This window comes from Phalacrocorax aristotelis, chromosome 7 (genome assembly GCF_949628215.1).
Source record: "Phalacrocorax aristotelis chromosome 7, bGulAri2.1, whole genome shotgun sequence".
NCBI classification, from domain to species: Eukaryota; Metazoa; Chordata; class Aves; order Suliformes; family Phalacrocoracidae; genus Phalacrocorax; species Phalacrocorax aristotelis.
The window spans coordinates 417,598-427,435 of record NC_134282.1 but is presented as its reverse complement, the minus strand read 5'-3'; the positions used below and the strand labels follow the sequence as shown (position 1 = coordinate 427,435).

Here is a 9,838-nt window from a genome sequence, read left to right as displayed (position 1 = left end):
CAATATACAAATACATCATTGTCAACACCATCGAAAATATGTAAGAAAAACAAACTGTACCAATTCTCAGCTGGGGAGAGGGAATCTTAGCAGCTAATTCAGCTCCAGCTGCAAGAAGAAATACACAATTTGGCTCTTTTTTATCCTTATATATTTCTAAACATATATATTTGAAGTCAGGCTTTAAGTATTTCTGAAAAGGAAGCGCATGGTCTTTCTCATACCCAATCCTTTTTGAAATCTCAGAGTCTAAGAAAATTATTGATAATAAAATGGCTTTTCATCACATACACAACCAGAATATAAGACACACTCACAGCTTTGTTGTCACTGGCAAGAAAAGCCAGCATTCAGTCGTGGTTTGGCCGCAGCCCTTTGTGATCCAGACAACAGCCATTGGTCTGATTCTCCACCCAGTGGGGTGGAGAAAAGGAGAGGATCAGGTCTCATTACATTTTGGCCTGGTTTACTAGAAAAGCAAGACTTACATATCATGGCAACTGCCTGTCTATCTGTTTGCCATTACCACCAGTAAGGAAGGAGTCTGTTGCCCAACTACACCCGACTGAGGAGAGGGCAGATTTTTGAGGATGTGAAGTTTCTGCAAATTTCACAGAAGCCGGCAGCAGAGCAGAGGGAGGAGATCCAAGTCAAAACCTCAGACTGGGTTCTGGGAGACCAGAGAGCAGGCCTCACTAGTCCAGACCCAGAGAGAAGAGACAGGCAGCTGGCACGGATTCGCTGGTCAAGCAGCGAGGGCACAATGCTCAACTACGAGTGCTGCTACAGCACAGGTTTACCTTGGACCTGCTACAACCAAAACTTAGTGGCAACCGTTACTTTTAAATGACTCTCTGGACACTATGTCATCTCCAAACAATACTGAAATGAAATCCATATTTGAAAACTATGATTTTTGTGTCAATCTACCTGAAAATGATGGTGTCAAAGACCTACATACAGTATAAGGATACCTTAATGTATGCATTAGTCTTGCTGGACATTACCAAATCTTATTCTAGACTGTACATGGAAAGTCATTCCCTTATTTATCACCTTGCTTGATGGAAATACACTAATTAAAAGACTATCCTGTCTACTATCAATTAAAAAAATGGTCATCAAACCCTATTTTGTCTCATCAGCAAAGCCAGAAGGTTACTTGTTGGATGCTCTCAGATGTGTCAGCAGCCTGACCTGTCACTGAACTTCATTCTTTAAAAAAGCAAACGCAGCAGTGTGGCACTGTCTCACTTCAATTTGCACCACAGGCATCAACCAGGCAAAGGCCCCCAGTTACTCCCCAGCAGCAGCTGCAATGGCTGCAGTATGGTCCCAGTTTGGAACGTGCAGACAGGAACAGGCAGCTGCCTTTGGCTCACCAGCACTGCAGGAAGGTTAAAGACCCAGCTAATGGTTGTGGGGTCCCTGCACAGGTTCAGTAGTGTCTGAGGATAGCTGTGACACAGCCAGCTCCCAAAGACTGCTGAGACCAAAGTGCTGTGCCACAGCTGCACACAGCCATGGGGCAGTGAGTTACTTGCCATCCTCGGGACATTCATGGTGCAGGAGTGACTCAAACTTTGGTCCAACAGAATAAAACATGACCTTTTTTAAAAAAAAGTATTGTTTACAAAAGTAAAGTAGGGAGGAGAAATGTTATAATTCAGCCCATACCTTTGCGGTTGTCATGATGAGATGGTGAGCTGGGAGAGAGGACACACCTCTGCAGCAATCCTCTTCCCTGCTCCAGCTCTAGACTGCCCCACAGGATGCCACCACTGATACTCATGGAGGGCACAGCAGGACATATGCAGTTGAATGCTCTAGTCTCCCCTGGAGGGTCCTCAATTTTTGCATATGTGCTAAAATTTAGCATCAGAACTGAACACATGGGACACACAGCTCCCATTTTACAGGAAGATATCAAAGCACCGGGGGATATAGGACTAGCACGCTGTCACTGCACACAGCAGAGGTAGGAAATGGACTGGCAACACCTGACTTTCCATCTTCCGTTCAAACCGTGACTTCCCACTGTCATTTCGCCATTAGAACAAGATTCCTCCAGAGAAACTCCAAAGTGCAGGTTTGCATCTTTCCAACTGTCAGCAATGTCACAAATCCTGGTTTTGGCAGTTTCATATACCCAGGGGAACCCTTCTCCATCTTCCTCTCACACATACACAAGCTTCCTGTATTTATAGATGTGCAATCAAAGCTCCCTACCCCTTTCCTCTCCTGTGCTAAGGGCAGGGGTAGACAGAAGCACTGTTATCAGGCTGTGCAAAAATTTCTGAAAGTAATACAGAAACCAAAATGAGCTCATTTTAGGGAGAGGATAAAATAATTGCACTGCAAGAAAACATCACTGCATATTTCCTTAGGGGACTGAAAGGAATCAATGCTTCCCTCAAGATGCTTGTAACTACGGTCAACTAACAGGATTCATGTTCCTGAGAGCCTGTGTGTCATTTTTAAGGTAAACAACCAGCACAAACCAGACAAACTCTTATCTCTGTAGGACAAAATTCGCTTCCAAAAATGTACAGAACTCTCAGGTGCTTTAGTCATGAATGGAAAATGTCAGAAATCACAGAGTTTAGATACTGAGGGTTAGAACCACCATGGGAATTAACCACCACATGGGACTTCACCACCACAGTGGAACTCATAATTAACCAATAAGCCTTCATAGGCAAACAAAATCTGAATAAGCCTTTACCTACTCCAAAGATTTTTCTTGAATGGGACTATCTACCTGCTTCACAGCTATCCTGACTCTCACACTAAGATATTTCCAATGCCAGCCTTCACTGAGACACAAAGGAGAACATTTGGCTCCCTGCAAAGATGATAACAGAAATGATACGCACTCCTACTATTTTGCTCAGAGGCTCAATTACTAAAGAGTGTTTTGGGTTTGCTTCATCTCCATTTTCAGTGCTTTTGTCCCCTTTTTTATTTACATCGAGCACCACTAGTTTCAGGGTTGAACAAACAATCCCTAATAGTGAAAGCCAATCTCTCACTCTTGAGCTTCTAGGTGATTTTTACCAGGCTGATCTTTGCCTGTTTGCAACCCTTATACAACACTTATCTTTACTAAAGTACTAGCAGCTTTTGTGGGACCTAAGACCCAATTTCCATCAAAATGCCTTCATGCCTTAACAGCTGCTCTAAATGAGCTAATGGCTTTTACAGGAATAACAACATCTGTAATCTCTTTATATTATACAGTATATCATTATGTGGCAGAGATTTGGTACAGTCCTTGAATCAAATGTCCTGGAAAAAAAGTACTTAACAACAACACTTTACCCACTCATTGGAGCATCTAATGCTCACTGCCTATTTGCAATGCTTAAGTATATTCCAAATGGGGGATGAAATGTACCTACTCCATAGCCCAGCACACAAAGAAAGCATGCAGTCTACTCCAAAATGACATTAAATGGCATTCAACTGAATTCTCGGCACCAAATGCAAAGGACTGTGATCTAGCAGCCACAGGCTGCAAGGGGGCAGACTTATATCGTAAAAAGAGTTCAAAATGTTCTTTGTCACAGTAGCTGTCACATGTCTTTTCTTCCCTGCTAAGTCCTGCACCTCCACCTCATTGCCAGGAGTTGCCATCTGCACCATCCCAACATATGCTATATGCAGCAGGTCGTTCACTGTGCCCTTGCAAAAGTAGTCACATCGTTGCTGTTCAAAGCCTCTCTGAGAGTCCACGTCAGAAGCTTCCTTTCCACAGGCACCCTAAAATGGGATGTTTTTGGTGTTGACCATCAGCAAAAAGGTCACATTTGTGATGTATCAGCTGGAATTAAGGAGGATGGGGAAGGCACAGCCAGAGGCAAGCAAATGGAAGAACCTCCAGGTTACCCCATGGTAGAGCAAGAACTCCTAACTGTGCATGTGTCCCTCTGCAGTAACTTGGTGTTCAAGTGAAGTTGCTGAAAGGTGCGTGCATAGTAACTCCACAGCTCTGCTGTTGACCTAATTTAGGCCACATCTTCTGAAACAGTTTGATAATCAATGCAAGAAGCATTTTTCTCCTGTAATACTGAAGGTGAGTTTCGATGCTTTCTGGATGTTTAATTCTCCTTTCAAGTTTGTTTTTCCCAGCTTGACAGGTGGACAGCACAGTTCTCATCTGTTCATGCTGATAAAGTTTTAATGAATTATAAACCTCAGAGCTTGTGAGAAAGGCAACTTTGATCCAGCGTCCACCCAAAATAAACAGAGAGATGGGTGGCTGGTCCTGCTGTTCAGCTGCCAGCCCTCTGTTCTGCTGGGAAGCTTTTGGCCACCTCGCTGTCCTTGGTGTCTGACTCTACTGAGGCTGTGCTGCAGGAATCGTTGTACATGTCTGAAAAGGAGGGCATGGACATTGTCACTACAACACATCTAAAGGACTTCCCTTCTACAGTCCTGAGGTTCATTGTTAAAGCCTGAAATAAAATAAAAAATAAATAATCACAATTCTGCTCTCCTAATTCCTTCACTAAAGGCAAGGGAGGCTTTTTTGGTATGTAACCAACTGTAATGTGTGTGGCTTTATTTTTCTTTTGAAGCATTAGACATGCCAAAGAAATGAGAGTCTTAGGCACTGAGGGAATTGACCTGCTGTGGAGGTGAAGGAGCAGCAATTACCAAACTCCCTTTAAACCACAGCAAAGAATCCTGGTTAACTTTCAGAAAGGGTTTTCTCAACTTTAACAAACTGATGAATAAAAAGGCAAAAGAAACCAGTAATTCAGAATGAAACACTGGTCCCTCTCTATCACAGGTACCCAGGGAATGGCTGTGCCAGCTTTTGCTTTCTTCTGTTACCAGAAGAAAAACAGGACGCACTTTGGTAGCTTATATTTAAGGATGGGCAAAAATGAATCTAAAATTTTAAACCTTGGATCTGCAGAGTTGCTGAGATTCCGTTTTTCCAGTCCTACCTGTTTGGGTGTTAGGTCAGAACCAAAGCTGAAGAAAGGATGACTTTTAGTGCTGACTTGGCTGAAATCTCACCAGAGCAGCCCTTACTCCAGCAGTAGAGGAAGGAGCCAGCAGTGAAATACGATGAAAGCAGTAATGGTTCATGAGATTTTAATCTTTTCAAACCTAGACCAGAACCACAGGCCTGATGCTGATCTAAATCCAAACGGTACCTGCGTCAGGATGAAAGCTATCCTGCAGTAACAACACACCTTACCATATGACACACTTGGGCTAGCTGTGAAGTAGCCAGCCTGGGTACTGGCAGCCACAGGAGTTTGGTGGGGGATTCAAATTCTGCCTGGGAAGGGGAAAAAAATTAAACCATGCCAAGGTATGCTGCTATGCCTAACTAGCTCTGACACCCAAGGCACCAAATTTCAGGCTAGCTCAGCTGCGTTACCAGAGAATGCAGCACAGACATACAGTCAGGTCAAGTACTTTAATATAGAAAGTGCACTGTTTATCACATCATTTTTTAGGATGAAAAAAAAATAATGCCAGTAACACATTTCATCTATTACCTGCATTGCTGTTCTTAATGATGTTGTTACTGTCCCCCTCTGCTGGCTGCAATATACTGGAAGGAACCCAGTTGCTTTTCTCAGAGACCAGTTTCTTCACTAACCTGAAATTCAGAGAACAGTCAGTGAATTTCCCTACACTCCCTTTCCCTGGCTTGTGTTTCTTAGAGGTGTATGTTGGGCAGCTATTCCCTAAACTAAGGAAGTAGGCAGAGGACTCGGGGAAGTCCTACAGGTAGCCGGTGATTACATTTCAGCAGTGTCAGATAGCGACTCGGTACCCCAGAACAAGCTCACTTGCAAGCAGATTGCGTGACAAGGAAGCAGGGGCCTTGGACTGGGTTTGAGACCCTGGGCCAAATTCAGAGCTGAAGAAACTGAATCTTTCATGTTGCCCATCCCCCTTGCTGCAAATATCATCCAGGGTGGGTGGTTTTAGTTCACGTCCCGCCTACTTCACCCAACGGGACTTGCTCCCATCTCAGCGGCATGTCAGTTCTGAGTGAAGGGCCTGACTGCACGGGCACTTCAAGGAGATCAGATCTTCTTCCTCTAAATTACCCATGGAAGGAGAATTCAGGTGCCCAGCCAGGTCTGTTCCTAAGACTGACTTGTCAGCAAGAGAGAATAAACACACCGTAATGTATGTGAGCTCAAGGGGACCAGATTCACTCCACTTTGTCAATCGTATCTTATATCTGTGCCTTTGGGGCTAAAAATGCTGTCTCGCTGTCTGGTTCACTGCTGCAGCTTAGTAGAAGGCACGGGGATTTTATTGATGTATCCTCTGGCAGGATGCTGCCTTTGACAGTTGTCGTTCTGGCTGGGTGTCAAAAGCCTAAATATTCCCCTCCATTTCCTATATGCAAAATTCTGTCCTCTTAAGCCTCATGTCACAAGCATTTGGGATGAAAGCCAACCAGGTGGAATTAACCAAAGCTGCTTTTGTGTTCATGCCTCCCACTGCCTCTTTCACATTGTGGTCAATGGGATGAGTGGATTTGGATTGATTTTGAACAGGCTTTGACATTCTTCTGAATATTTTCCATCTTTTCCAGGAGGTTATGGCTGTTCTACCTGTCAAATTCTGTCTTTCTGCTATACTTACCATTGACCGTTCTCTCCTTCCTGCACAAACTGCACTAAATCTCCATCCTCAAGTGTAAGAGAATCTGGGAAACAGTTGTCAAAACTGCCTTCTACCCGAAAAAGATTGGTCCCCTAAAACGAATGAAACAACGCACCAGAAACAGAGTCACTATGGATGAAAGAACACTTGCAAGAGAGCGAGTTTAGTTAAATACTGAATTAGGCATTTCAAGGTAGCAGAGATTTCTTCTGTAGGGAATTGAGTCACTTTTTATTCCTTTTATCATGCTCAGGTTAAATATTATTCAAACTTAGGACAGAACTGTGCTGTGCATTCAGGCTTTAGAATTAACTGGCCAGCCTTTATTCTGATACAGAAATTGGGTTTGTGACACCAGGTTAAGTTATCTTGAAAAGTTTTACATTACTTTTTTAAAGGCTCAGAGTTTTTCCCTTGCTTTTTTAACAGGTAAAGCTACAGCATCTCCCAACACCCCAGATCAAATTCCCATCGTCTGTATTCCCACACATCCATAAATTAAAGGCTGGCATGAACCCAACTTTGCAGGTTAAATCGTGATCTTTAGGGAAGAGGAGGTCACGCTGGGAAAGGGCAGCGTAATTTGAAAAAGGATTACGTTGTGAGGGTTGGTCTCTTCCTCCAAGTCAGAAGAGTTGGAGAGTTCATCTGTGCTGGATGGGATGGCTTCAAAATCTTCAAATGTGTCCAGAGATGGCATTTGCCTGCTGGGCCAACCTTTTCAAAGCAGATAAACCAAAAAGAGTTAGCTCTCAGTCATTAGCCTCTTTCAGACTCAGTCTTTTAAAAATAAATGTCACAGGTTTACTTCCCACTGTCCCACTTACTGAATTGCTTGTACCTGTTTAACAGCTTGTTCCCTGATTTTGCCATAAAAAGTATGTCCCTAACAACCTGTACTATTTGCTGTCATTTGTGGGAGGGCAGAGTGTGTGGCCACAGTGTGCATGCCCATCAGTATCTTGAGTATTTAGCATTGCTAAATCTCTTCCGTTCAGGCGGTACAAAAAGCAAGGACCAGGAATATTTCTGTGGACTGAGTGCTGTAGCAAATGATAACTTCTGCTGACATGATTTTCAGAAAGCCGTGCTCATTCAGTTTCCAGAGTACCTCTACATGTTTATCTATAAATTCAAGGCTGAAGCCACTGAATTTTGGTTGATTACCTATCTCCATCTCATCCCAAGGTGATATTACCACCTGAGCAACTTACAAGACTATACCCTGGAGCAGGCTGAAAGTGCAGGGAAGGGACAGAGTAAACAACAAGGCACAAAGACAACCAGACCTTGGTGGTAGGTAGAGATCTCATTAACATTTTTGCTGATAGCAGTCTTATTGCATGATTTGTACCCAAAACCATCCCAGCCTAGTGGAAGGGGCTTAGTGAGAGATTTCCAGCCCAAGCACAACAGCCAGTCTCTTTACCTACAAAGGTATGCCCAGAGGATGTGTCCTAAGGAAAGACCAGGCTAAGCATTATAAGACCTGCCTGCCTGAGGCTCCCACAATGGAAAAGTAACTCAGCCTCTTCCGTACAGATGGCAATCGTGATCTCCACCTTCCTTCACACTTGATGCCTGTCCCTTGTCTGACAGGAATGACTACAGTCCAGCTAGGAGGAAATAGACCTTGCATCTGCTAAGGTATTCTGCAGCCCTGACAGATATAAGCCAAATAGAGTCAGTCAAATCAACACGTGGCTTCCCACTTAATGTACCTGCTGTACGTTAGCTGATTCACAGGGACTTGGGCTCAGCAGATGCTGAATCAAGTTCTTTACAGCCTGTGGCCCATTGCTCTCAACAAGGAAGGCAAAGCAGTGCTCTGACAGCAAGGCACAGAGACAGATGCTCATGCAGTGGGATTATGCATAACCCTGCACTCACAACCCACAGCAAAACCTGCCTGAGACAATACAAAACCCAAGCCAGGCAGTTCAGGCAGTAAACAGAAAAGCAATCTGATCTGGGAGAAATAGGTTTATTAATTTATTTATTTAATCCTTCCCCATGCACATCCTCCCTGCTACAGGCACTGGTTGGTGCAACACATGGTCGTGCAGCTCTGCAGCCCCTTCTCCTCCCTCCTGTTACATAGGGGCTGCAGAGCTGCCCCAGCTACTGCAGTTCACCTACAAGAGAGACAATGACCTTCCTCCACCAGGGCAGCGTCACCAGTTATACCCCTATGGGCATGGTTAGGTCATACATACTTTTCAAGGTGTAAACTAGCCTCTGAAGTGGCATTCATGTGCTGGGTTATGAGTGTCCCTGCCAAGGTCTATACCAATGGAGTGTTGAGACCAAAGAGCCAATTTCAATTCCAGACCATCCAGCATATAGAACTGGACCCCATATTCTGCATCAGTTGAATGATACCAGCAAAATACTAGCAACTGTCTAAATGTACAAGAATACATTGATGGAAATTAGCTTCAAACTGCTATAGCAATAGTAGTTCAAATTCACAGGTTGGGCTACAAACAGCAAAAGAAAAAGATGTCCTGCTTCTTCCCACTTAGACAAAAGCTCAGTGATCTTTTGCCACTGTCATTTGTAGAAAGTATTCAAGGCAGATACCTAAACAGCAGAGATTCCTTACAAATACATGGACCCGCCTTCTTCCAGACAAATTGCTATTCTAATTTCAGAGAGTAAGAAATATCCTGAGTTTTATGTACTTAATTCAATCTATAAATAACAGATCAAATTCAGAGCTCATCAATTAAAAGAATTGTTTTCAGTTCTGCCTGACCTACAGAAAACCAGAATCTGGACATTGCTTCTCTACCTGCTAGTGATCCAAGCTTGTTCTTCCATTGCTTTCATGGGAAGTAATGTTCATTACAAGAGAAAAATTTCTTTAACTTAAAGAGAGTAAATATTCTGGTAAATTTATATTACACTCTCAAATTGAGATGACAAATGTTTTCGTTTTGTTTACCTGTCTGTGAAGCAGATCTAGGCACAGGTCTTGTGGTGGAACCAGTACTGCATTTGGTCTGGGCCAATATGGTGTTCTCAAAAGCATCTGTGACGGGAAGTACAATTTTGTGTCTTCACAGTGAAACAGTGACCAGACAACCAGTACAAAGTGAATTCCTCTATCACATCTGCAACTGGTAGTCTCTTTAACAAACAGGTGGACTGGGGTCCAACGGTTATAAAGAGGAGACACATGACCAGC

At 43.5% G+C, this 9,838-nt stretch overlaps 1 protein-coding gene across 1 annotated transcript in view; it reads right to left on the bottom strand.

The window, feature by feature from the left end:
• Nucleotides 1-4,194: 4,194 nt before the first annotated feature.
• The window catches only part of MCF2L2 (MCF.2 cell line derived transforming sequence-like 2), a 191,270-nt gene continuing 185,626 nt past the window's right edge, over nt 4,195-9,838 (bottom strand). Inside the window, exons 31-35 of the mRNA XM_075098389.1 lie at nt 9,596-9,682; nt 7,247-7,365; nt 6,628-6,740; nt 5,520-5,623; nt 4,195-4,375 (exon numbers count right to left, since the gene is read on the bottom strand). Coding sequence (XP_074954490.1) covers nt 4,275-4,375; nt 5,520-5,623; nt 6,628-6,740; nt 7,247-7,365; nt 9,596-9,682 — 524 coding nt within the window. The 3' untranslated portion in view covers nt 4,195-4,274. The remainder of the gene's footprint in view (nt 4,376-5,519; nt 5,624-6,627; nt 6,741-7,246; nt 7,366-9,595; nt 9,683-9,838) is intronic.